This window comes from Pan paniscus, chromosome 3 (genome assembly GCF_029289425.2).
Source record: "Pan paniscus chromosome 3, NHGRI_mPanPan1-v2.0_pri, whole genome shotgun sequence".
NCBI classification, from domain to species: Eukaryota; Metazoa; Chordata; class Mammalia; order Primates; family Hominidae; genus Pan; species Pan paniscus.
Window position 1 is genome coordinate 47191409 of NC_073252.2, and position 27475 is coordinate 47218883.

General features: G+C 38.1%; 1 protein-coding gene across 50 annotated transcripts in view; it reads left to right on the top strand.

Moving 5' to 3' along the window:
• The window catches only part of SEC31A (SEC31 homolog A, COPII coat complex component), a 72561-nt gene that overhangs the window by 11481 nt on the left and 33605 nt on the right, over positions 1–27475 (top strand). For 16 of the 50 annotated variants that reach the window (XM_034958558.4, XM_057302052.2, XM_034958564.4 and 13 more), the window contains exons 4-18: positions 918–1116; positions 4018–4113; positions 5089–5229; positions 7759–7901; positions 9427–9526; positions 12532–12693; positions 12888–13040; positions 15234–15470; positions 16438–16512; positions 17258–17296; positions 18106–18183; positions 22034–22109; positions 22669–22847; positions 24769–24895; positions 26085–26230. In XM_034958558.4, the coding sequence (XP_034814449.2) occupies positions 918–1116; positions 4018–4113; positions 5089–5229; positions 7759–7901; positions 9427–9526; positions 12532–12693; positions 12888–13040; positions 15234–15470; positions 16438–16512; positions 17258–17296; positions 18106–18183; positions 22034–22109; positions 22669–22847; positions 24769–24895; positions 26085–26230 (1951 nt within the window). The remainder of the gene's footprint in view (positions 1–917; positions 1117–4017; positions 4114–5088; positions 5230–7758; positions 7902–9426; positions 9527–12531; positions 12694–12887; positions 13041–15233; positions 15471–16437; positions 16513–17257; positions 17297–18105; positions 18184–22033; positions 22110–22668; positions 22848–24768; positions 24896–26084; positions 26231–27475) is intronic. The other 34 variants (XM_057302061.2, XM_057302067.2, XM_057302072.2 and 31 more) reach the window with 3 other exon arrangements.

The window sequence follows — 27475 nt, forward strand, 5'->3', positions numbered from 1 at the left end:
ACACTAGGTAACTAGGTATTTGGATCATACTTTCAAGTACTTATGCCCTATTGTAATGCAGAGAAAGGATGTCTTCATTTCAGTAATAAAATAAGCTTTATTGCCTCAATATATTAGCAGGGTTTAAAGAGATTGCTCTTTAGCTGACAGAATATAGCTCAAATCATGCAGTTTCATGGGACCGCTCATATTCTTCAGAGCTGTCACAGTGGGATGGGAACCCCAGATAGCTTTTGTCTAGTAGTTTTTCTGCTTACTACCATCTGTATCATCGTATACCTTTCTGCCTTCATATTTCACCTCCATTCTGGACCATATATTTTATTCTCTAGTAGTAGGGGTACTTGTTATAATCTTGATGTCATTTTTCTACCATTAGAATACATTCTTTTTCTTAGAAAATTTCACATGACTCCTTTAACACCTTTACTATTTAACAGACCACTTGTTAGTGACCCCCCCTTTTTTTTTTTTCAGACAAAGGTCAAAGCATGAGACCCTTCTATAGTCAAATAAAGAGTGTTTTTACCTTTCAAGGGAAGTGATTGATTAGCTCTATTTTACAATGAACCAGAGGCAATTTAAGAAGATTAAGTAACTTAGGGTCTCACAGTTTCTAAATGGTAAAATCATTCTTAAGCTCATATTTTTTGACACACAACTCAAGTATATTTTGTTACACTACCTTACAAGGGTTTTTACTCTTTAAGGATTACAAAATCACATATGCAAATATGAGTATAAATAAAAAATGAAATACTATTACACCAAAGTCATACATAGTTACCAGGAGTGGTGGGAAAGTAATATATTTGGACTGTTTATGAAAACATTAAAAATTAAGTGTATAATTTCAATTTTTTGTCTACATTTATTTGACTTTAAGAATGAATGATTTTATTCATTTTCTCCTGTAGGTACCACAAGTTGATTTGGGGGCCTTATAAAATGGATTCCAAAGGAGATGTCTCTGGAGTTCTGATTGCAGGTGGTGAAAATGGAAATATTATTCTCTATGATCCTTCTAAAATTATAGCTGGAGACAAGGAAGTTGTGATTGCCCAAAATGACAAGCATACTGGCCCAGTGAGAGCCTTGGATGTGAACATTTTCCAGGTTAAGACTTTAACATTTCATAATTCTTAGACTATGTGCTGCTCATTTGAAATCAGTATATGAATCTACTATGCCTCAGTTTTGGAATTGAAAGTTAAAAAACTGTGTGGCTATACAGGTTGACGAGTGTTTGTTTAAAGAATGGTGGGTTCAGAGTTGAGATCAGGGTTAAAAATACTACCTCCATGAAAAGGATCCGGCTGATAGGTTTTTGTTTTTGTTTTTGTTTTTGTTTTTTTTGAGACGGAGTCTCGCTCTGTCACCAGGCTGGAGTGCAGTGGCATGATCTTGGCTCACTGCAACCTCTGCCTCCTGGGTTCAAGTGATTCTCTTGCCTCAGCCTCCCGAGTAGCTGGGATTATAGGCGCCTGCCACCACGCCCAGCTAATTTTTGTACTTTTAGTAGAGATGGGGTTTCACCATGTTGGCCAGAATGGTCTCGATCTCTTGACCTTGTGATCCGCCTGCCTCGGACTCCCAAAGTGCTGGGATTACAGACATGAGCCACTGTGCCCAGCTGGCTAATAGGTTTAAGTCTGAAGATGTCACGCCATTTGATTAGACATTTTATAAACATTAAGAGCCCCATAGGTTGGAAACCTTGCCTTTTAAAAGTTCATGCTAGGTCAGCATTAGGCTGGTGCTGTGATGTCCAGGTTAATTCACTGTTTTATTAATTGAGAAATTTTATGTTTATGACAGAGATTAATACTCTATGAAATAATTAGAAATTAAATGTAATGGCTGGGCATGTGGCTCACACCTGTGTAATCCCAGCACTTTGAGAGGCCGAGGCAGGCAGATCACGAGGTCAGGAGTTCGAGACCAGCCTGGCCAACGTGGTAAAACCCCGTCTCTACTAAAAATACAAAAATTAGCCGGGCATGGTGGCAGGCACCTGTAATCCCAGCTATTCGGGAGTCTGAGGCAGGATAATCGCTTGAACCCGGGAGGCGGAGATCGCCGTGAGTTGAGATCGTGCCATTGCACTCCAGCCTGGGCAACGAGCAAAACTCAAAAAAAGAAAAAAAGAACAAAGAAATGTAATGCAGATTTAACAAATAGTCAATTAAGATTCTTTGTACTGTTGCCTTCATAAACATTTCTGGTTGTTAATTATATAAATGCACAGCTTAATAACGATCTTAGCCTGAACAGGATGGTGAAACCCTGTCATTACAAAAAATGCAAACAATTAGCAGAACATGGTGGCACACGCCTGTAGTCTCAGCTACACGGGAGGCTGAGGTAGGTTGATGGCTTTAGCCTGGGAGGTCTAGGCTGCAGTGAGCTATGATCACACCACTGCACTCCAGCCTGGGTGACACATAGAGACCCTGTCTGGAAAAAAAAAAAGACCTTGAGTTAATAGGATACTAGATTACAACAACCAAAAATGAGTATTAAGAAAATTTTAAATAGTTCCTTTTCTTATATTATAATAGATACTTAGGGAATAGCAATACAGAAACCCAACTTGTTTATTTCTTTTTTGTTGTTGTTTTTTGTTTTTTGAAACAGCGTCTTGCTCCCTCTGCCAGGCTGGACTGCAGTGGCTCATGACTCACTGCAGTCTTGACCTCCTGGGCTCAAGCAAGTCTTCTGTCTCAGCCACCTGAGTAGCTGGGACTACAGGCATGAGCCACAACACCTGGCTAATTTTTGTAGAGACAGGGTTTTTTTGTGTTGGTCAAGCTGGTCCCGAACTCCTGGGCTCAAGTGGTCTGTCTGCCTCAGCCTCCCAAAGTGCTGTGACTACAGGCATGAGCCACTGTGCCCAGCCTTCGTTTCTATAGTTTGTGGTATCTGCTCTTTAGCTAACTCCTTTGTTAATTGTATTGAACAGCTGATGATTTTTAATAAAGTATTTTGTGTTTTAGGTAGCTACTACCATAGAATGTCTCTCTTTTTTTAGTTATATGCCAACTGATAGAGAATAATTTGTAAGAGTAAATAGTAGTGGATGAAGGTCAGTATATGAAGCCCATTATCTTCCTGTACTTTATATTACAATTTCAGGTTCTTTTTGACCCTTAAGGTATGTACCAGAGAAAACCTAGAAATATTGCCACCTGGAATAAGATTGAGTGTATATGAACTAGAAATATGTGAAGAGTTATGACAAGAGATTTTACTAGTGCTGTATTGATTCAGCTCTGGAAGCTGGCTTTGAGGTATCCTGAGAAAGATGCCACAGTTTTAGGATTCAGCTTTTTCTGAAAGCAATAATTGATGACCTTTTTAATCTTGTAATTAAATCTCCTTCCAGAGATGCAAAGATACAAACAGTAATCCTCACATGGTTGCATGACTGATTAAGAATTTATCCAGCCGGGTTCAGTGGCTCACGCCTGTAATCCCAGCACTTTGGGAGGCCGAGGCAGGTGGATCACCTGAGGTCAGGAGTTCGAGACCAGCCTGACCAACATGGAGAAACCCCGTCTCTACTAAAAATACAGAATTAGCCGGGAGTGGTGGTGCATGCCTGTAATCCTAGCTACTCGGGAGGCTGAGGCAGGAGAATCACTTGGACCCGGGAGGTGGAAGTTGTGGTGAGCTGAGATTGCACCATTGCACTCCAGCCTGGGCAACAAGAGCAAAACTCCGTCTCAAAAAAAAGAATTTATCCATATAATTTTTAAAATAATGTCTTGCATTAAAATTAATTTGTTCTCAGTAGACATCTTTTGTCTTTAAGTAGAATTTTATGTTTTTCTAGAAAACTTTAAATTTTGAAAGAATTATGCATAATTTAGAAATTCATGCATATGTTTTTCACTTTTCAAATTAAATAGAAAAATTGTGTATGCTACATCTAATATCTTTCTAGCTCTGAACTGAGTTATTCTGAATTTTCTTAATTATTCATAAGTGCTATTTAGTTATGGTTTCTTCTTGCAGACTAATCTGGTAGCTTCTGGTGCTAATGAATCTGAAATCTACATATGGGATCTAAATAATTTTGCAACCCCAATGACACCAGGAGCCAAAACACAGGTATTTTTATATTGATTTTGATCATTGTAATCAAAAAAGCCAAAAGTAGTTCTCCTAAACCTACTTATTTCACTTTTAAGGCTTCTCACACAAAACATATATGTTTAAAATCATTGTTTAGATGTTACTGATTTTTCTTCAGTAATTAATAAATATGTTTCTTCAAAGTATCAGTGAGTCCATCAAGAGTAAATATTTATTTAGTACCTACCACCTGGTAGACACTGGTCATTGTACTAGGCATACAGTAGTAAACAAAATGAACAAAAATCCTTAATAATTGCCTTAGATATAGTATAATTATTTTTGTTCTTTGTGTGATAGTTGCTCTGTGTTTTAGCAACAACCAACCTTCTTAAAACACACTTAGACAAGACCATGGAAGACAAGGTTTAAAATAAATGCCTCAAGCCCTTTGCTTGTGTATTTCTATTAAGTTTGGTAACAACAGTCTTCTCCTGTTCTTCCCTGAGTTTCTTTATGTTGTATAGGCTATCCAACTTGAGTAGCCATTGTAACTGGCTCTAACATTTTGGCAATCTGAGAGGTAGCATAATGACAGCATATGCACTACCATTTATAAAGGTATTTTGCTAATGGTCTAGGCTGTAATTTTGCCCTGCCTAGTTTTCTGTCATAGTCACCAACATCTACTTTGTGGTCCATAATCTACCTTGCAGCAGTTGCAAAGTAAAGAAACAGTACTTGGTTTATAGCAGAAATTCAATAAAATTCTTGTTGAATGAGATATTATTAAACAAGATAATACACTTGAAGTGGTATGTACCTGCATTTTAAGTCGTATAATTTTATGTGTTGAGAATGTAGAGATGTAGGACTATAAAGCAAATTTGTGGCATAAATGGATCAGATTTTTAAGTAATACACTTTTCAAAATGAAGGATCCAATTTTACAGTTAAATTTGATTATAATAGAGAAACAAGCAGTTTTTATTAACTGTTTCTTCCTTGTAGCCGCCAGAAGATATCAGCTGCATTGCATGGAACAGACAAGTTCAGCATATTTTAGCATCAGCCAGTCCCAGTGGCCGGGCCACTGTATGGGATCTTAGAAAAAATGAGCCAATCATCAAAGTCAGTGACCATAGTAACAGAGTAAGTATGTGATTGACTTGTGATGAACATGTTGTATTTCTGCTGTAGGTATTCCTATATTGTTTGTCAGAGTTGACAACAAATCAAATTTCTGTGAAGTCAAATCCTGTTTTTTTATTAATCAGTCATGTTAGAAGGAATGTTTTGTTTTTTTTCCTCTAAGGGAAAATCATAAAATTCCCAATAAATATGTTGGATATTATTAATGATGAAGAGAGATTGGTTAATCAAGGAACTTATTCCATGATATACTGGTTGTTTTGCTTTGCTAGCTGTTTTAAAACATTGCAGCAACTTTTTTTTTTTTTTTCTTGAGACGGAGTCTTGCTTTGTCGCCCAGGCTGGAGTACAGTGGCGTGATCTCGGCTCACTGCAACCTCTGCCTCTGGGTTCAAGCACTTCTCCTGCCCCAGCCTTCCGAGTAGCTGAGATTACAGGCATGCACCATCAAGCCCGGCTAATTTTTGTATTTTTGGTAGAGATGGGGTTTCACCATGTTGGTCTGGCTGGTCTCAAACTCCTGACCTCGTGATCTGCCTGCCTCGGCCTCCCAAAGTGCTGGGATTACGGGCATGAGCTTCTGTGCCCGGCCATTGCAGCAACTTTTTAATTCATCTTTAACTTTTCTTAGAATGTAAAAATTTTTCCTGCTGGAAGCTTCATCACTGTGAACTTGTAATATTTGACTTCTTGGCCTCATCTCTTACTCTGATTAGGTACTGCTAAAATGAGCTAATATATTTTCGGCACTTACCCATAGAGCACATTAAATTCTGAACCTTTTAGGTATCTTAATTTTTTTATGTCATTAGATGCCATAAAATAATTTAGATATAATTTGGAGCTTTTTTTTTTTGTTTATGAGTACATTGGATAGTTTGACATTTTCTAAAATAAGTTTGCCAAAAGTCAGGCATACATATGTAGTTTAAAAACAACAATAACAACAAAAAACTATTTGGGAGAACACTTCTTCAGAGTATTGTTTTCAAGTGAATCAGGAGTTTTAAAACAGAAGTTTCAATGGAATAAACCATACCAGAAGCATTTTAGTCATTTTGTGGAATATTTAATAGAATCTGAACTTGCAGATAGTTCCTAATAATGTTAATTTATTCCATATGAAAATTTAAATGGTAGTTTTTGCTTCAGATATTTTGCCTTGATTTTTCTGATAAAATAGAGGAAAAGTATGGGGGTTTTTTGTGTCTTGTGTGTGTGTTAATTTTTTTAAGGGTTTTTTTTTTTTTTGAGATGGACTCTCACTCTGTCACCCAGTCTGGAGTGTAGTGGCGCAATCATGGCACTGCAACTTCTGCCTCCTGGGTTCAGGCAATTCTCCTGCCTCAGCCTCCTAAGTAGCTGGGATTACAGGCATCCGCCACCACACCTGGCGAATTTTTGTATTTTTAGTAGAGATGGGGTTTCACCATATTGGCCAGACTGGTCTCAAACTCCTGACCTCATGATCCACCCGCCTTGGCCTCCCAAAGTTCTGGGATTACAGGAGTGAGCCACCATGCCCAGCCTGTATGTGTTAATCTTTTATCTGTTTTTTGTTTGTTTTTTCATTTTTCTGAAAGTATTTTAAATGTGCATAAAATGTTTTCTCTACTGGCCGGGTGCAGTGGCTCAATCCTAACACTTTGGGAGGTCGAGGTGGGCGAATTGCCTGAGCTCAGTAGTTCAAGACCAGCCTGGGCAACATGGTGAAACCCCTTCTCTACTAAAATACAAAAAATTAGCCAGGCATGGTGGTGTGTGCCTGTACTCCCAGCTATTGGGAAGCTGAAGTGGAAGAATCGCTTGAACCTGGGAGGCGGAGGTGGCAGTGAGCTGAGATCGTGCCACACTGCACTCCAGCCTGGGTGACAGAGCGAGACTCCATCTCAAAAAAATAAATAAATACAATGAAATGTTTTCTCTAAACTTATAGTTTTGATAGTAAAACTCATTTTTGGTATACAGTTATTCTGACTCAGAATGGTTTTGTGTGTATCAAATAGCTGCATGAATTGAGAAAATATTCAAATATCTTACTTTTAAGACTACTGTTTAAGACTGTTCAATAAAATTTAGTAGTTTTACATTTTTTTTTGTTTTGTTGTTTAAAATAAACTAAGGCCAGGCGCGGTGGCTCATGCCTGTAATACCAGCACTTTAGGAGGCCGAGGTGGGTGGATCATTTGAGGTCAGGAGTTCAAGACCAGCCTGGCCAACATGGTAAAACCTCATATCTACTAAAAATACAAAAGTTTGCTGGCATGGTGGCTTGCGCCTGTAATCCCAGCTACTCAGGAGCCTGAGGCAGGAGGATCACTTGAACCTGGGGGAGGTGGAGGTTGCAGTGAGCTGAGATGGCGCTACTGCACTCCAGCCTGGCCGACAATAAATAAATCATAAATAAAACAAAATAAGCCACAGCTGATGTTTTTCACTATTTGTTTCAATAAAGGCATATTTCTCGTTGTAGTTTGGCTTTTCATAAAGTAATTTGATTCATAAAATGTGAACCTTAACTATCTGCAGATGCATTGTTCTGGGTTGGCGTGGCATCCTGATGTTGCTACTCAGATGGTCCTTGCCTCCGAGGATGACCGGTTACCAGTGATCCAGATGTGGGATCTTCGATTTGCTTCCTCTCCACTTCGTGTCCTGGAAAACCATGCCAGGTATTGTGCTGCTGTTACAAAGAACTTGATTTGTTTATTTTCTGAACATGTCGATGTTTTCGTGACCAGAAATACACCATAGGACACAGGAACTTTTTTTTTTAGATGGAGTTTTGCTCTGTCACTTAGGCTGGAGTGCAGTGGCAAGATCTTGGCTCACTGCAACCTCTGCCTCCCAGGTTCAAACGATTCTCCTGCCTCAGCCTCCTGAGCAGCTGGGATTACAGGCGCAAGCCACCATGCCAGGAAATTTTTATAGTTTTATAAAAATTTTATAGCTGGGATTACATGCATGCGCCACCACACCCAGCTAATTTTCATAGTTTTAGTAGAGATGGGGTTTTACCATGTTGGCCAGGCTGGTCTCAAACTTCTGACCTCAAGTGATCCGCCCACCTTTGCCTCCCAAAGTGCTGGGAATACAGGCATGGGCCACCATAGGAACTTAATGTTTATGTCAGTTATCAGTTAGTCTATGGTAAAATTGGTTTTGTTATCCATTGTTTTGCTTAAAGTCACAGTTCCTAAATTAAGTAACAACTTACTGCGGTTAGATTTCATGCCCATCCATAGGTAAAACATTTTACTGTACCTATCTAAGTTACTTGTGTGTGTGTGTGTGTGTGTGTGTGTGTGTGTATGCATGTATAATCCCAATATAATTTTTATACAAATGGGATAATTTGTGCATATAGTTAGATAACTTTTTTCGTTAATCATGAATACCATATAATGGTAAGAAGTTGATTTCCACAAAATGATACATATATATTTTGAGATGGGGTCTTGCTGATTTGCCCAGGATAGAGCCACCATAGCTCACTGCAGCCATGAGCCTCTGGGCTCAAGTAATCCTCCTGCCTCAGCTTCATGAGTATGCCTGGAACTACAGGCACACACCACCATAACTGGCTGATTTTCAAATTTTTGGTAGAGACAGAGTGTCGTTATATTGCCCAGGTTGGTCTTGAACTCCTGGCCTCAAACAATCCTCCTGCCTTGGCCTCCCAAAGTGTATAGAATAATTTTTATCTACATATTTTCTCATGGAAGGGTGGTCTATAATTTATTGTGAAATAGTCTGTTGGGCATTTGTTTTCACTTTTTTGCTGTCATACACTGCACTACATTGAACATCCATGTCTTTGTAATGATCAGATAGCATATACGTTACTAAGTTGCTTCTGAAAATATTGCATTTATTTTATTTTTATTTCTTTTTTTGTTTTTCTTTTTTTATTTTATGTTGAGATAGAGTCTCACTCACTCTGTTGCCCAGGCTGAAGTGCAGTGGCTCAATCTCAGCTCACTGCAGCCTCCACCTCCCAGGTTCAAGTGATTCTCCTACCTCAGCCTCCTGAGTAGTTGGCATTACAGGTGTGAGCCAATGCGCCCGGCACTGAAACTCTTGCATTTAATTGTATTTCTGTTAGCAATGTGTGAATCTACAAAACCTAGGCAGAAATAGTTGAGATTTGGTTTTCTCAAGATTAAAAATTTCCTTGTTCCTTTATGTTTTTTATAGGGGGATTTTGGCAATTGCTTGGAGCATGGCAGATCCTGAATTGTTACTGAGCTGTGGAAAAGATGCTAAGATTCTCTGCTCCAATCCAAACACAGGAGAGGTATGGGCAGGAAATGTGTCTCAACCTTGTAGCCCTTATAGTATGTTACTTCTGGCTACATAAGAAATTTTCTGTGTGGATTCTTTAGTGGATTACTATGTGAAAAGTATGTGGAGGTGTGTGTGCAGTGTTTATTTGGCAGCAATTTTATCAGGAACATAATCTAAACTCAGCTTTTTAACCAGAAAAATCAGTAATTCAAATAGTATATTTTAAACTAGTAACCATCCCCTCCTCATTTCCAATAATGTGTTTATTACCTAGACTCAGAAATACTTTGATTTATTTCACATGTGGTTTATGGGAATCAGTATCTTCGATGTAGGATTGTTCAAGGTTTGCATCTTTTGCCTGCTTTACCGTTCCTGAGGATCCTCTTTCACTTCTGGAAATCAGTAGATATAGTTTTCCAATCTCTCTTCTGAATGATAAAGCAAGAATATAAATTATAGCTTTTATATTTTTACCTTTCTTATGTGAAGGTAGATGATTGCTAGTGCTTATGTAGTTTGATGGAATGCTAATAAAAATAAAGAGTGTCTTCGATAAGTTTTCATCTATATTGTTAAAATTAAAACAAGCCCTTTAGTTATTTGGTTTCTGGTTTAAGAGTTGTGGATGTAACAATATAGAATCATTAACGTTAGGGGAGACAAGAGAAAAAAATTAATAAATTTTACCGCATATCATTTGTAGGACGAATAACAAAAATCTTAATTTTACACTGTGCCTTGCCAAGTAAATTCAAAATTCATGGAACTTACTATTCTGTTATCATTTTCTCTGTAATATAATTTAATTAGATGATTTTTTGCCTGTGATTAGTTGTGTGTGCTTGGACTTTGAAGGAAGAGACTTTTAGTACATGCTACAACTAAAAAATTGGATTTTGTTGGCCGGGTGCAGTGGCTCAGGCCTGTAATCCCAGCACTTTGGGAGGCCGAGGCGGGCAGAGCACGAGGTCAGGAGATCGAGACCATCCTGGCTAACACAATGAAACCCTGTCTCTACTAAAAAAAAAAAAAAAATACAAAAAAATTAGCTGGACGTGGTGGCGGGCGCTTGTAGTCCCAGCTACTAGGGAGGCTGAGGCAGGAGAATGGGATGAACCTGGGAGGCGGAGCTTGCAGTGAGCCCAGATCGCACCACTGCACTCCAGCCTGGGTGACAGAGTGAGATTCCATCTCAAAAAATAAATAAATAAATAAAAATTGGAATTTGTTCAAATGCAAATAAAGGATGGATAAATCATCTAAGTTTTATCAAACCACATATCTTATCAAACAAAATAAATACCAAAGACGTGAGCAGGCTAAATACCTTTTCAATTAATTCTATTTTTTAATAAAATGAAACATTTTAAATGTCACATGGGCCACATGTGGTGGCTCAGACCTGTAATCTTAGCACTTTGGGAGGCAAGGCAGGCTGGTGAAACCCCATCTTCACAACAAATACAAAAATTAGCTGGGTGTGGTGGCGTGTTCTGTAGTCCTAGCCACTCGGGAGGCTGACATAGGAGGATCGCTTGAGCCCAGGAGGTCAAGACTCCAATGAGCTGTGATTGTGCCACTGCACTCCAGCCTAGTCATCAGTGTGAGACCCTGTCTCAAAAATAAAAAAAAGAAAAAGGAAAAAGAAGGTCACATGAAGCCAGAGTTAAGTTCATTTGACTTATCATAAAGTCCTAAGATGTTGCTTCTGTGAGTAGCAGTTAACCACCATACTAACTTTTTCACAACAAGCATTACATTGTAAAGGTTTCATATAAGCCATTTTCTATTTATTTATTTATTTTTTTTAGTACTATTAATTATTTTTTTGTCAGGGTCTTGCTGTTGTGTCTCCCAAGCTGGAATGCAGTGGCACCATGATGGGTCACTGAAACCTTGACCTCTTGGGCTCCATCAGTCCTCCCACCTCAGCCTCCCTAGCAGGGACTACAGGCGTGCAGCACCGTGCCTGGCCAATTTTTTGTGTTTTTTTGTAGAGATGGGGTTTCGCCATGTTCCCCATGCTGGTCTTGAACTCCTGGGCTCAAGCATTCTGCCCACCTCAGCCTACCAAAGTGCTAGGATTATAGGCGTGAACCACCATGCCCAGCCTCATGTAGGTCATTTTCTATAGTTCTTTCTCTGTCATTTTCTTTCTAAAGGAAGCTGTTAATGCCGAATTCTGTTAGGATTCTGCAGTGATAGGAAGGTTGTGTATAGTACATGTTTTCTCTCGTGATTAAAAGTCAGATTTCTTAGTGAATTCTTCCTTCTCAAGATTGATTTTAAAATTTGATCCTCAAGTAACCTAAATATGGTTGTTGTTTGGGTCTTACCAGACAAAAACAATTGGACAGGACATCACTAATCTTTTAGAGTTTAAAAAGTTGGCCCTAGGCCGGGTGCGGTGGCTCACGCCTGTAATCCCAGCACTTTGGGAGGCCAAGGCGTGCGGATCACTTGAGGTCAGCAGTTCAAGGCAAGCCTGGCCAACGTGGTGAAACGCCATCTCTATTAAAAATGCAAAAATTAGCCGGGCATGATGACGGGCGCCTGTAATCCCAGCTGCTTGGGAGGCTGAGGCAGAATAGTTGCTTGAGCCCAGGAGGTGGAGGTTGCAGTGAGCTGAGGCTGCTGCCATTGCACTCCAGCCTGGGCGACAGAGCGAGACCCTGTCTCAAAAAAGAAAAAAAAATGTTGACTCTAATAGAGTGTTCTGGTCTTTCAAATGCATCCATTATTTTGAACACAGAAAAGCCTCAGTTTTTAAAATGCATTTATTCAAATCTGATTGAAATTTTAAGTTGCATTCCTGTTAATCAGAATAGGTCATCGTAATGGATCATTCTTGCACTTTAAAAAATCTTCGTATACTTTTTCCTGGCTAAAGATACTTTCTACAAAAAAATGTTCAATTTAGCTATACTTGTTGACCACATTAATTCAGGTGTTTTGGTTACAAAGTGGCCATACCATTTTCTGAGTTTTGTTGTTTGTTTTTTGTTGGCCTAGGTGTTATATGAACTTCCCACCAACACACAGTGGTGCTTCGATATTCAGTGGTGTCCCCGAAATCCTGCTGTCTTATCAGCTGCTTCGTTTGATGGGCGTATCAGTGTTTATTCTATCATGGGAGGAAGCACAGATGGTTTAAGACAGAAACAAGTTGACAAGGTAATAGGAAGTGTTAAAGTTTTCTATTATAATGCCTGAAAAAAGTATGTGTTGTGTAATATTTTGAAATGACTTCACTGATTAACAATGCTGGTTAATTGGACAATTGTGATCAAAAATTTTTTTGGATATGACTGGAAAAAAATGAAACTTTGTGTATGGTCAGATTCTTATGTTATTATTATCTTTTTTAGCTTTCATCATCTTTTGGGAATCTTGATCCCTTTGGCACAGGACAGCCCCTTCCTCCGTTACAAATTCCACAGCAGACTGCTCAGCATAGTATAGTGCTGCCTCTGAAGAAGCCGCCCAAGTGGATTCGAAGGCCTGTTGGTGCTTCTTTTTCAGTAGGTGGATTTTGTTTTTATGGTCCATAGGCACAAAGGACTTTTTATACCAAAGTGTTATTATAGAGTCACTCTGATGGAAGCAATCAGGGTTTAAGTTGGGATTTGAGATGTATTTGTGGGTATTTCATCATTCAAAATGGTTTCTCTGAAAAATTGGAACCTACTCTTTTTTTTCCCTTTTTTAAAAATCATGGTAAAATATACATAAAATTGATCATTTTGTTCATTTTTAAATATACAGTTCAATGGCATTAAGTACATTTACATTGTTGTTGTGTAGCCAACACTTTATATTCCTCCCCTCCTCCATTTTTTTGTTTGTTTGTTTGTTTTTTTGAGACAGTCTCACTCTGTTGTCCAGGCTGGAGTGCAGTGGCACAACCTTGGCTCACTGCAACCTCCGCCTCCTTGGTTCAAGCGATTCTCCTGCCTCAGCCTCCTGGGTAGCTGGGATTACATGCACGTGCCACCACACCTGGCTAGTTTTTGTATTTTTAGTAGAGATGGGGTTTTACCATGTTGACTGGCCTGGTCTTGAACTCCTGACCGCAGGTGATCCACCCGCCTCGGCCTCCCAAAGTGCTGGGATTACAGGCATGAGTCACTGCACCCGGCCCTCCTCCCTTTTAAATTCGTCTTCCTTCTCTCTCTCTCTGTCTCTCTTTCCCTCCCTCTGTCTCTCTTTCCCTCCCTCCCTCCCTTCTTTTTCTTTTCTTTTCTTCTTTTTTTCTTTTCTTTTTGCAGGGAGTGTCCTCCCTCTTCTTCATCCTTTTAGCTTTCTTTTTTAATTTCCAGCTTTTTTTAATTGTAAAAAATGCATAATATAAAATTTTAATTGTAAAAAATGCATAAATAAAATTTACTATCTTAACCATTTTAAAATATATACTACAACCATTTTAAAATATATACTACAGTAGTGTTAACTATATACAGGTTGTTGTGCAACAGATCTCTAGAACTTTCTCATCTTGCAAAACTGAAACTCTGTGCCCTTGAACAACAGCTCCCCATTTCCTGTTTCCCTTGAATCCCTGGTAACCACATTCTACTTTGTTGCTAGGAGTTTTCTACTTTAAATTACTCATATAAATGGAATCATGCAGTACTTGTCTTTTTGTGGCTGGCTTATTTTACTTAGCTTAATGTCCTCAAGGTTTATCTGTGTTGTAGTGTGACAGAATTTACTTCTCTTTAGAGGCCAAATAATATTGCATTGTATATATATATATATATATATATATACCATATTTTTTTTTATCCATTCATTTGATGGTCATTTTGGTTGCTTCCACCTTTTGGCTATTGTGAATAAATGCTGTGGTGAACATGGGTTTGTAATTATCATTTTGGGATCCTGCTTTCAGTTTTTTGGGACATATACCCAGAAGTGGGATTGCTGGATCATAGGATGGTTCTATTTTTAAGTTTTTGAAGAACCTCCATACCATTTTATAGCCGTTTTACCATTTTACATTCTCACTAGTGGTGCACAAGGGTTCTAGTTTCTCCACATCCTCTCTAGCACTTTTTGTTTGTTTGTTTCTTCCTTTTACATTGCTGATACTTTGCCTAATTCTTTCATGCCAGACTTCTAATAGCTTGATTTCATATTTGTTGCTTGTCTTTTTCCCCTCTAATCTCTACTACATATTCCAAGATTAATCTTCCTAAAATGGACCTTTGAATATGTTTTATGTCACTCGTAAGTCTGTTCTTTGGATCTGCTTAATCTTCTCATCGTCCTATCTGGTCTTCTCTATCTGGGTGGATCACTTGAGGTTAGGAGTTCAAGACCAGCCTGGCCAACATGGTGAAACCCTGTCTACTAAACATACAAAAGTTAGCCAGGCATGGTGGCCGGCACCTGTAATCCCAGCTACTCAGGAGGCTGAGGCAGGAGAATCACTTGAACCCAGGAGGCAGAGGTTGTAGTGAGCGAAGATCCCACCTTTGCACTCCAGCCTGGGTGACTAAGAGCGAAACTCTGTCTCAAAAAAAAAAAAAAACCAAAAAACCAAAAAAGTACATTTCATCTAGAACAGAAATTGAAGTGGTGTCAGACTGTGGCTCATGAGAGGTCGTATCAACTAATTTCATCCAGATTATCTGTTTAGGCCACTTTATAAGCACTTTTTTTTGGCCATATCGTTGGGTTAACACTGAGTTTGTTCATTCTCTCTTTTATAGTTTGGAGGCAAACTGGTTACGTTTGAGAATGTCAGAATGCCTTCTCATCAGGGAGCTGAGCAGCAGCAGCAGCAGCACCATGTGTTCATTAGTCAGGTTGTAACAGAAAAGGAGTTCCTCAGCCGATCAGACCAACTTCAGCAGGCTGTGCAGTCACAAGGATTTATCAATTATTGCCAAAAAAAAATTGATGCTTCTCAGACTGAATTTGAGAAAAATGTGTGGTCCTTTTTGAAGGTAAAGTTGCTGTTTAAAGCTATATTATTTCATTATCTGCAAATTTAACTGTTTCTTTATATTCTAAATCTGTCCTCCTATTAAAGAAACAATTGAAAAAGTGTGATTTCAGCAATTCATCATGAAATTAAGAAGCCTTATAAAGAGCATACAACCTAACTTATGTCCAGAGTTTTTCCTTCTCTACTTTGAAAAGTGTAATATGAAATACATTTTTAATAAGTTAAAAAAAAATAATAGGTCTGTTTAGAGGAGAGCGACATAGTCAGCACACCTATTTTGAAGATGAGTACATAGAGTTTACTATAATGAAAACAGAATATTTAATATCTATAGTAGATCTAGTTAAGGAAAATGAAAAAAGAGGAAGAGGAATAGAGGAGAGAGGTTGGAGGCATTTTTCCTTTTACTTTAAGAGGAGTTAGATTAGAATAACAAATAGAATTTCCTGGTTGGTCATTTTGCCTCCACTGGAATGTCTTTTTCTTTATACGGTACTGGTTTTTCAAAGGTAAAGCAGTCTTGAATACAGTTAGGTTAAAGTATAAAATTAAAGAATTTATATTTTGTAATAATTTTGGGAAAGAATTTTAGGACATAGAATATTCCATATAGTTTGAGTTTTGTATCAGTTTAACCTTTGGACATAAGTTTGTATTTACAGAAATTACTGTTCAAAAGTAAGCTTTATTCAACCAGGATAATTAATTACTAGTATATTTACTATTAATAAATAACTTATTTAAAAAAATAATTCTGGGCACATGTTCTCAGGACCTCCTGAGGCTGGGTCTCCAAATAAAAAACAAAAAAACCCACTATTCTTTGGATTCCTTCAAACAGTGAATCTTTAGAATGTAGACTTCAGATATTTTTAATAATTCTCTTTGGAATTTGATTCATTCTTATAAAAATTCGGCCTTTAAATGTAGGTCTTTGTTTTAAGAATATGTCTTTTTTTTTAAAGGTAAACTTTGAGGATGATTCTCGTGGAAAATACCTTGAACTTCTAGGATACAGAAAAGAAGATCTAGGAAAGAAGGTAAACTTTTGGGAAAGTTAGATGGCATGCTCTTTGTGAATCATGCTTTTAAAAAATAAAGTTCTACACAGATTATCTCAAATCACCCAGTAAACATTTAATAATAATTTGTGTTTGGTTGCCAGCGTTTTTTTCCTTTTTCTTTTTCTTATTCTCCATCATTACCCACAGTGGTTGCCAGAGTTTTGAATACATATTGATAAATGACTATGTAACTTGTATTAGCCTTTCATCATTCTTTGGAAATGGCTAGAGTTTTCTATAGCATTGCAGGTTGTTGCATGTGTGGTAGAGGTATACTGTGCACTTTAAGTGCATATTGAAGATTAGTGCTCTTTTGATGTTAGGCAGAACTAACCAAGATCACATCACAACCCCACTGCTTAGTGGCTATGTCTTTGCTCACTCCTTTAGAGTTTTATATTTAACTTTATTAGTAGTCTAAACTTCTTGAGGCTGTAACTTTTTTAGGCTTGTAAGAGATTGATATGAAAGTTTTACTTGCATGCCTGATGGCAAAAAATGAGGAAATAGAATGATTGTCGGATTATTTCTAATTACTTCCATGTGAAAGAAGCTAGCACCATAGAGAACCCGTTCTGCATAGCTTTTTTAATTTTTTAAAACATACTATTCCTATAAGAACTTTTGTGGATTTTCGCCAGTGAGAAGCAAGAGGTGAACATTTGCTGGATGCTCTGCAATAGAATTCCATGTAGTAGGTGAGCTGTTATTTTTATTTCAGATTGCTTTGGCCTTGAACAAAGTGGATGGAGCCAATGTGGTAAGAAGGCCTTTAAAAATAGCTACCTTCTAAAACTTTGGCTAGGTCATAACGAAGAAGGAAATATCATTTAAGAAATTTGTGTTTTATGCTTTATGGTATAAAAATAAATGCTTATTCTAGATATTTTAATAAGTTAATAATTCTCATTTTAAAATAACATGAGCTTAGCTGGTAGAGCATTCCTTTCTCTTGACATACATATTTGAATTTTGTAAAGGAGGAAAAACAGAATTAATGACTACTCAAATACTTAAGATAAATTTTTTTTTTTTTTTTTTTGGCCAGGAAAAAAAAAAATGGAAAGAATGGGAAAGTGGGCCGGGTGTGTTGGCTCATGCCTATAATCCCAGCACTTTGGGAGGCCGAGGCAGGTGGATCACCTGAGGTCAGGAGTTCAAGACCAGCCTGACCAACATGGTGAAACTCTGTCTCTACTAAAAATACAAAAATTAGCTGGGCGTGGTGGCACACGCCTGTAATCCCAGCTACTTGGGCGGCTAAGGCAGGAGAATTGCTTGAACTGGGAGGCGGAGGTTGCAGTGAGCCGGGATCGTGCCACTGAACTCCAGCCTGGGCGACAGAGTGAGACTCGGTCTCAAAAAAAAAAAAAGAATGGGAAAGTGTTAGCAGTAATAGTTCTTTGCTTTTCCTCTAATGGTATTTCTCAAATAAATTTACTCACTGTTGCTTCTTATGATTAAACTAGCTCTGAATGTTGTTGGTTGGGTCTTTGTCTTCCTGGTTCACTAATAGCCTTTTAATACTACATTCTTCACCTTCCCCTGTAATTGTTTTGTGTACCAAAGGCTCTTAAAGACTCTGACCAAGTAGCACAGAGTGATGGGGAGGAGAGCCCTGCTGCTGAAGAGCAGCTCTTGGGAGAGGTACTTATTTTTTTTTCATATTATATTGGACAAATTTGTGATATTTGTGTATCTCACATTAAAATAAGGAAAATTTTCTTGACTACTTATGGCAAAATAATGTTGAAATAAATTGTTTTCTTTGAGATGTTTAGGATAGGAATCTATCTACCTATACTGACAGAAGTATCATCTCCAGACTCTAGTTCTCCAACCTTGTTTCTGGATTATATGGTTTAAAACTAACAGTTGATGTGAGATTAACATAATTTGGTCAGATGACTATCAGGATGTCAAACTGAAAAGAGATTTTATTCAAACATCCTCACTGCATTGCATTGCATGTAAAGTTAATGTTTTTCTTGGCCTATAATTTTGGGCCAACTATCAGTGGCATAGGCCTCTGAATTGGTACTGAACATGGAGTTGAAGTAAAGGATATTTCACTAACTTATTGTCATGATTTTCAATAAATGTGTCCTTAGTTGATAATTTTTGTAAATAATTGAGAAGAGTCCTTGAACACAGAGTTACATCATTAATTTTTCCTTTTAATTTTCTGGGTGTTTTTTTTTTTAACCACTAATGAACAAATCTGTAATTTACTTTTCTTGCTTTCTAATTTTATTTCATCTTGGAAAATTAATCAACAAGTTCTTCTCATCTCATCTTTGGCTTTTTCATTGTTCTTTGTGATATCTTGACTATGGAATGTTATGTATAATTTTTTACTAAGTTATAAAAATGAGTAAATTTAGTCTATTACAAGATGATTGCAAAAATCATTCTCCTTAGAAGTGGATCTCCTAGAGTTTAATTAACAAGGGAATAAAGGATATGGATAAAATCTTTACTAAAACTTTGAACTAGGCCAGGCATGATGTTTGCTTATGCCTGTAATCCCAGCACTTTGGGAGGCCAAGGTGGGAGGATCACTTGAGGCTATGAGTTCAAGACTAGCCTGGACAACATAGTGAGACCCTATCTCTAAAAAAAAAAATTAAAAATTAGCCAGGCGTGGTGGCACATGCCTGTAGTCCTAGCTATTTGGGAGGCTGAGGTAGGATCACTTAAGCCCAAGAGTTTGTGTTTGGAGTGAGCTATGATCACACCATTGCATTCCAGCCTGGGTGACAGAGCAAGACCCTGTCTGATTTAAAAAAGAAAAGAACTAATTTTGGGAATATTTAGACAGAATTGTAAGATACATAGAGAAATGTACTTTCATTTATGTACAACTAGACTATGTATTATCAAATAGAAGATCATTTGGGAATGCACTCATGAATAATAGGTAAGAAAAATATGCATTTAATGAAATAGTAGTCATCAATGTGTACTTTTGGTTCTTTGAAAAAATGTGTTTAAGGAGGTAAAATCTTCCCCTTTGTCTTGATGAGCTATTTGTTTCATAGTAGCTTACACATTGAAGGCACTCAATACCTAATAAATTGTGCATTTTTTGACCTTATATCTAGTTCAGAAGTCCATAAATAAGGATAAATTGTTTCTAGAAAGCAAATTTGAGAAATAATGAGTTAAAGAAAAGTGGCCGGGCGCAGTGGCTCATGCCTGTAATCCCAGCACTTTGGGAGGCCGAGGCAGGCAGATCACGAGGTCAGGAGATTAAGACCATCCTGGCTAACACGGTGAAACGCCACCTCTACTGAAAATACAAAAATTTAGCCAGGCGTTGTGGTGGGGCGCCTGTAGTCCCAGCTACTTGGGAGGCTGAGGCAGGAGAATGGCATGAACCCAGGAGGCGGAGCTTGCAGTGAGTTGAGAATGCGCCACTGCACTCCAGCCTGGGCGACAGAGCAAGACCCTGTCTCAAAAAAAAAAAAAAAAGTATTTTTATGCAAGTTTGTTAATGAATGTAATTAGATCAGTGTCTCTGATTTATTCCTTAATGTGAATAACTTAAATTCTTAATTTCTTTGAGTTTTTAAATTCCAAATGCTTCTCTTTAGTTGGGGAAAGGGAATTAGGGTTATAGATATTCTCCTGTAATAGTCAACATTAATAATTAAGCGTATTTGCAGATGGTGCAGTGCTGTACTCTGCATTAAAATTACCCAGTTCTAAAATGCCACTGTGAACTTGAATACTAGATATTTACATTCAGATGTGTAGATAACATGGCACAGAAGATAGATATTTCATCTTATGTAAGAAACCTGTGTTTTTCTTTAAAAATTTATCTCTAATCTCTGATATATTTTTGTCTTATTTTGAATTTTTATGCATGGGAGAGAAAGCATTTAAAATTATTTGCCAGCAAAATGCCCCCATTATATTTCTTCTAAAGAAAGCATTGAGTTTATTTTTAATCAGTCTTGCAGGTAGTCTCAGAAATTTATAACAGAACTGTATATATTTTTACCAGACTAACCCACTGTTCCAGGTATGACTAATTTGAGTAAACACAAAATGTATACTTGAATTTAAGTGTATTAATAAATAATGTACTTATATTACTTTTATGTTATGGGTACCAAGTGATTTTTTTTTTCATTTTTTTTTTATGATTCAGTTAAAAACAAAAACACTTTATAATCAAATCCAGTGGACAGGAATTCTTAGATGTGTAAAAGTAGGTTTGTTTTAAAATTTAAAAATAGTATAATTTAAAAATATATTTTCCGGCCTGGCGTGGTGGCTCACGCCTGTAATCCCAGCACTTTGGGAGGCCAAGGAGGGCGGATCATGAGGTCAGGAGATCGAGACCATCCTGGCTAACACGGTGAAACCCCGTCTCTACTAAAAATACAAAAATTAGCCAGGCATGGTGGCGGGCACCTGTAGTCCCAGCTACTCGGGAGGCTGAGGCAAGAAAATGGCGTGAACCCAGGAGGCAGAGTTTGCAGTGAGCCGAGAGTGCGCCACTGCACTCCAGCCTGGGTGACAGAGCGAGACTCTGTCTCAAAAAATAAAATTAAATAAATAAATAAATAAATAATATATTTTCCATATTTTGAGCCACTCATAGTTACCTAAGAAAACAAAGATTCTTCAGCTTCATTACTGAGATACCAGTAATGAATATGTACATGTTAGTTTGTTTAATAGTGTTCTTTTTTTTTTTTTTTTTTTTGAGACAGAGTCTCGCTCTGTTGCCAGGCTGGAGTGCAGTGGCGCAATCTCAACTCACTGCAACCTCCGCCTCCCGGGTTCAAGTGATTCTCCTGCCTCAGCCTCCCGAGTAGGTGGGGCTACAGGTGCACACCACCGCCGCCAGCTAATTTTTGTATTTTTAGTAGAGACGGGGTTTCACCATGTTGGCTAGGATGGTCTCGATCTGCTGACCTCGTGATCTGCCCGCCTCGGCCTCCCAAAGTGCTGTGATTACAGGCATGAGTCACAGCACCCGGCCAATTTTTGTATTTTAGTAGAGACGGGGTTTCACCATGTTGGCCAGAATGGTCTTGATCTCCTGACCTTGTGATCCGCCCGCCTCAGCCTCCCAAAGTGCTGGGATTACAGGCACACACCACCATGCCCGGCTAGTTTTGTATTTTTAGTAGATATGGGGTTTCACCATGTTGGGCATGGCTGGTCCCGAGCTTCTGACCTCGAGTGATCTGCCTGCCTTGGCCTCCTAAAGTGCTGAGATTACAGACGTGAGCCACTGTGCCCAGCCTGTTTAACCAGTATTCTTCATGACCTTGGATTTTATTTATGATTATATAATGGGAGGTAATATTTAGGGAAGTCATAGATCTTAGTTGTAAATTTGGATCTGAGAACTTTTCTGGAATAACTTGGTATGTCATCTACTCTGTAGATGAAGAATCATGTGTAAATTTTTTTTGTCAGTAAATCATTCCACAGTTTTATTCTGGCTAAATTGTTGCTTTTTTCATCTCTTTAGCACATTAAAGAGGAAAAAGAAGAATCTGAATTTCTACCCTCATCTGGAGGAACATTTAATATCTCTGTCAGTGGGGGTAAGTACTTGTTGGTTTTGATTTCTAATTTTTTTTAACCATTGGAAAACAAATAGTTCCTGCATTTAAGTTAAAATGCTTCAAGTCAGGTGCTGTGGTGCATGCTTATAGTCCCAGCTACTTGGGAAGTTGAGGCAGGAGGATCACTTGGGCCCAGGAGTTTGAGGCTATCCTGGACAACATAGTGAAACGCTGTCTCAAAAAAAAAAGTTTTATCACAGGTGGTAGAGTGTGAGAAAGAACTCACTTTTCCTTTAGTACAGTATATGTAATCAGTGCCTTGGGAAGGCTGGTGTGTTCAGACACCTAGGTGATCTTTGATAATCCAGTTAAAGCAGTCTGGAAAATGTATTATTTTGTATTTATCTCAGCATATTTCTGTAGACCTCTTCCATAAATACCAATAGCTTGTGTTAGAAATTAATCCACTAGTAATCAGAAATTAGTGTTGTGGTCTCCATTCATGTATATATATAAAAATTGATAGATGTAGTACTTTGTTGTTGGTTTTGGTAACAAAAACTCTATTTAACTTGGATGTATTATTTTCTTGTTGCAGACATTGATGGTTTAATTACTCAGGCTTTGCTGACGGGCAATTTTGAGAGTGCTGTTGACCTTTGTTTACATGATAACCGCATGGCCGATGCCATTATATTGGCCATAGCAGGTGGACAAGAACTCTTGGCTCGAACCCAGAAAAAATACTTCGCAAAATCCCAAAGCAAAATTACCAGGGTATGTTATTTTAAAAATAAGCAATAACGTATTTATCTTTCTAATTATAAAAACAATACACTGTTACTATAGATAACTGAAATGCAGAAACCAGTAAAGAATTTTAAAAGCTCATTCATAATTCCTTGACCTGGAAATAGTTGTTGGCATTTTGGCATGATTATTCTAGTTTTGTTGTTTTTGTATATATTAATAATTTTAAAGACGGGGTCTTGCTCTGTCACCCCGGCTAGAGTCCGGTGGCGTGATCTTGACTCACTGCAACCTCCACCTCCCGGGTTCAAGCGATTCTCCTACCTCAGCCTCCCAAGTAGCTGGGATTACAGGCGTCCGCCACCATGCCTAGATAATTTTTGTATTTTTAGTAGAGATGGGGTTTCACCATGTTGGTCAGGCTGGTCTCGAACTCCTGACCTCAGGTCATCCGCCCACCTCGGTCTCCCAAAGTGCCAGGATTACAGGCATAAGCCACCGTGCCTGGCCTTATTAAATTTTTTAATTGCGGCTGGGCGCAGTGGCTCACTCCTGTGATCTCAGCACTTTGGGAGGCGGAGGTGGGTGGGTCACGAGGTCAGGAGTTCAAGACCAGCCTGGCAACATGGTGAAACCCCATCTCTACTAAAAATACAAAAAATTAACCGGATGTGGTGGCGGGCACCTGTAATCCCAGCTACTAGGGAGGCTGAAGCAGGAGAATCGCTTGAACCTTGGAGGCAGAGGATGCGGTGAGCCGAGATCACGCCATTGCACTCCAGCCCGGGCAACAGTGCAAGACTCTGTCTCAAAAAAAACCCAAAATTTTAATTGCTCTATAATATTTCATGGTAAGAAGATGTAATGTTTCCCTTATTTTGTTATGTTTAGGTAGTTTCCAGTATTTTCCAAATAGAAATAAACACGCTTGTTTATATAGTGATAAACACCTTTGTTGTGCCTAAAGACTTGTACAAATTTCTGATTATTTAAATTGAACTGTAGTCATAGAAGAGGAATTTAACTTTTATTTTAAGTTCAGAGGTACATGTGCAGGTTTGTTATATCTAACAAACTTAAGAGTAAACTCGTGTCATAGGGGTTTGTTGTACAGATTATTTCATCACTCAGGTATTAAGCCTAGGACCCATTAATTATTTTTTCTGATTCTCTCTCTCCTCCCACCCTCCAATAGGCCCCAGTGTGTGTTGTTCCCCTCCATGTGTTCACATGTTCTCATCATTTAGCTCCTATTTGTAAGTGAGAACATGCGGTATTTGGTTTTCTGTTCCTGTGTTATTTTGCTAAGGATAATGGCTTCCAGCTCCATCCATGTCCCTGCAAAGGACATGATCTCATTCTTTTTTGTGGTTACTTGATGTTATTTCTACATCTTAAAAAAAGTAATTTTTATTGAAATTAGTTTTCATAAAAGTTGTACCAGTATTGAGTCCCATTAGCCTCATCTCATCTCAGTCTCTCCTCGGTTATCTTTTAGCCACAGTGGCTGCCTTGTAGCTCCCCCCTCACTCATTGCATGTTCCTTTCTCACTGGAACTTTGCATCTGTCGTTCCCTTGGCCTGGAAGGCTTTTTCCTTCTTGATGAAGTTAATTCCTGCTTGTCCTTCAGATCACGTGTCAAAAGTCTACATGCTTGGGCAGTTTTTCCTGATCCATCTGACCAGGTCACACCTTTCTATTAAAGGTTCTGATAGCACCTTATATTTTTCCTTCTCAGCACTTTATGAAATATGTTGTCAGTTGTTTTTGTTGTTGCTGTTGTTTCTTGAGGAACAATAATACCATTATTATGTCATTTGATTCAAAAATATACTTCATTTTGCTGCTGCATTTGGCATGAAATACTTGACACAATTAATTAGCCAGAATTAATTTTTATTGCTATGTTAAAGACTTTTAATTCTTCCTTTGTTTTCGTTTCTCTAGCTCATCACTGCAGTGGTGATGAAGAACTGGAAAGAGATTGTTGAGTCTTGTGATCTTAAAAATTGGAGAGAGGCTTTAGCTGCAGTATTGACTTATGCAAAGCCGGATGAATTTTCAGCCCTTTGTGGTAAGAGATGTGCTTTATATTTAACTGCATTTACATACGTGGCAGGGTATATTGTAAATAAACTTAAATGACAAATTTTATTAGAAACTTTTTAAAATCTACACATCACAAAAAAGAAAAATTCTCATTTCAATGCCTTTCTCAGATTTATTAAATACATCTTCATATCTACTCTTTTTTTTTTTTTTTAAATCTACTAGTGATTTTGGTTTCAGACAGACAAGAGTTGGAATCTTGCCTCTGCTACCTAGTAGCTGTATGATCTAGGAAAAACTACTTTCTAAACCTTAGTTTATTCATCTGTGAAATAGACCATAAGTAACTCTCACTTAATAAATATTAGCTATGATAAAATTAATAATGATAACATTAGAATAGAAATTACCGTTATAGGCCATGAATAAACTGGTGGCTGAGGAATAAATATTTGCAAGAAAAGCTTAAGGCTACTAGTATAAAAACAAATAGCCATTTGCTGCCTTGAAATAATTATAAGAATATAAAAATTACAAAATACTAACTGCTTTTTTTTTTTTTTTTGGAGACGGAGTTTTGCTCTTATTGCCCAGGCTGGAGTGCGATGGCACAATCTTGGCTCACTGCAACCTCCGCCCCCTGCGTTCAAGTGATTCTCCTGCCTCAGCCTCCCAAGTAGCTGGGATTATAGGCATGCACCACCATGCCTGGCTAGTTTTGCATTTTTCGTAGAGACAGGGTTTCACCATGTTGGCCAGGCTGGTCTTGAACTCCTGACCTCTGCTGATCTGCCCGTCTCAGCCTCCCAAACTGCTGGGATTACAGACGTGAGCCACCACGCCCAGCCATAACTGCATTTTTATAAGTAATTTATACTAGACTTAGCTAACATTGATAAATCTATTCCAAATGTGCCTTTAGGGTTTTTTTGTTCTAATGTTGTTCCCATTTATTGTTTTTCTAATTTAATTAATAAAAATTAGTTGTACAGTTAGATAATAGTTTTGTAAAATCATTTATTATATACAATTTTTCATTCCCATTCATTTAACAAATGCATATTTACTGAGCATTTAGAGTGATTTTGTTTCTCTATGCTATTCATTGGTTATGAAGCTTAATCCATGCCTCTGAAAATATTATTTAGCTGCTCACAGCCTCATATACAGATTGCCTTGGGTATAATCTTATTTTATTTTCCTCTTACTTACAGATCTTTTGGGAACCAGGCTTGAAAATGAAGGAGATAGCCTCCTGCAGACTCAAGCATGTCTCTGCTATATTTGTGCAGGGAATGTAGAGAAATTAGTTGCATGTTGGACTAAAGCTCAAGATGGAAGCCACCCTTTGTCACTTCAGGTAGTATCTTTGAAACAAAAGGCACTTAATTTTTAGTGTTGTCTTTCACCCTACTTATCATCAAGTTATAATCTATAAGTTCATTTTTTCTATACATTCAAGAACTTCTTTTGCTGGATAATTGTATGCATTTATTGCTATCTTTGAAGAAGCAAAGTTTGAGATGATAGGATAGGAAAATGGGGTTGCAGCTGTTGTAAAATCATGGTTGTGATTTGTGAGTTTATTGGGGGAAATAGGTGGCAGGAGGATTGAAAACAGCTCTAGGGTTTACCTCTTTTTCTGTGTGCTCCTCTGTCTGCTTCCAGTGGCTCTGCCTGCCATGAGCAAAGAAAGAAGCAATGTGGGTAAAGGAATAGGAGGCATCCCCAATGCCAATAGAGAATCTTTATGGTTAAAGGAAAATGAAAGTGAGAGGTAAATGGAATCCCATGTAGCAGAGGTCCCCAACCCCCAGGCCATAAACCAGTACCCTTCTGTGGCCTCTTAGGAACCTGGACTCACAGCAAGAGGTGAGCGGTGGGTGAGCGAGCATTATTGCCTGAGCTCTGCTTCCTTTCACATCAGTGGTGGCATTAGATTCTCATGGGAGCACGAACCCTTATGTGGGCTGTGCATGCAACGGATCTAGGTTGTATCCTCCTTATCAGAATCTAATACCTTATGGAACAGGCCAGGTGGAACAGTTTTATCCTGAAACCATCACCCCTGCTGGCCTGTGGAAAAATTGTCTTCCACGAAACCAGTCCCTGGTGCCAAATAGGTTGGGGACCACTGCCATGTGACACCAATACACAAGCAAGAGAGGAAGTAGAAAATGTGGGGACTATTCTCAGGTACTACATATATATTAGATATTTTTTTCTAAGCATTTAAATCAAAGAGGCTTATGATAATTTTACCATATATTTGTCTTTCTGGAAAGAGATTTTCTCAATAGAGTCAGTGCTTTAAAGATCACTCTATTGAAACAAAAAAAAAAATGGGTAGGAAATCAAGGTTTTCCTTTTAAGGGCTTCTCAGAGAAAAACACTTGTTTTACCCTTTTGGATTTATGCACTTAGGAAAGGCAGAAAGGTAGGCTATCCTTCCGCTTTCTACCAGAAGCATAGCTCCCCATTGTGGAAAGATTTGGTATTGAACGGCACATGAGAGCTTTGAGTTAAAATAGTAAACTCTGGAAATCACATGCCTCTGTCTATGGGTCACCTCATAGTAGTACTATTTTTATAGGATAGATGGTGT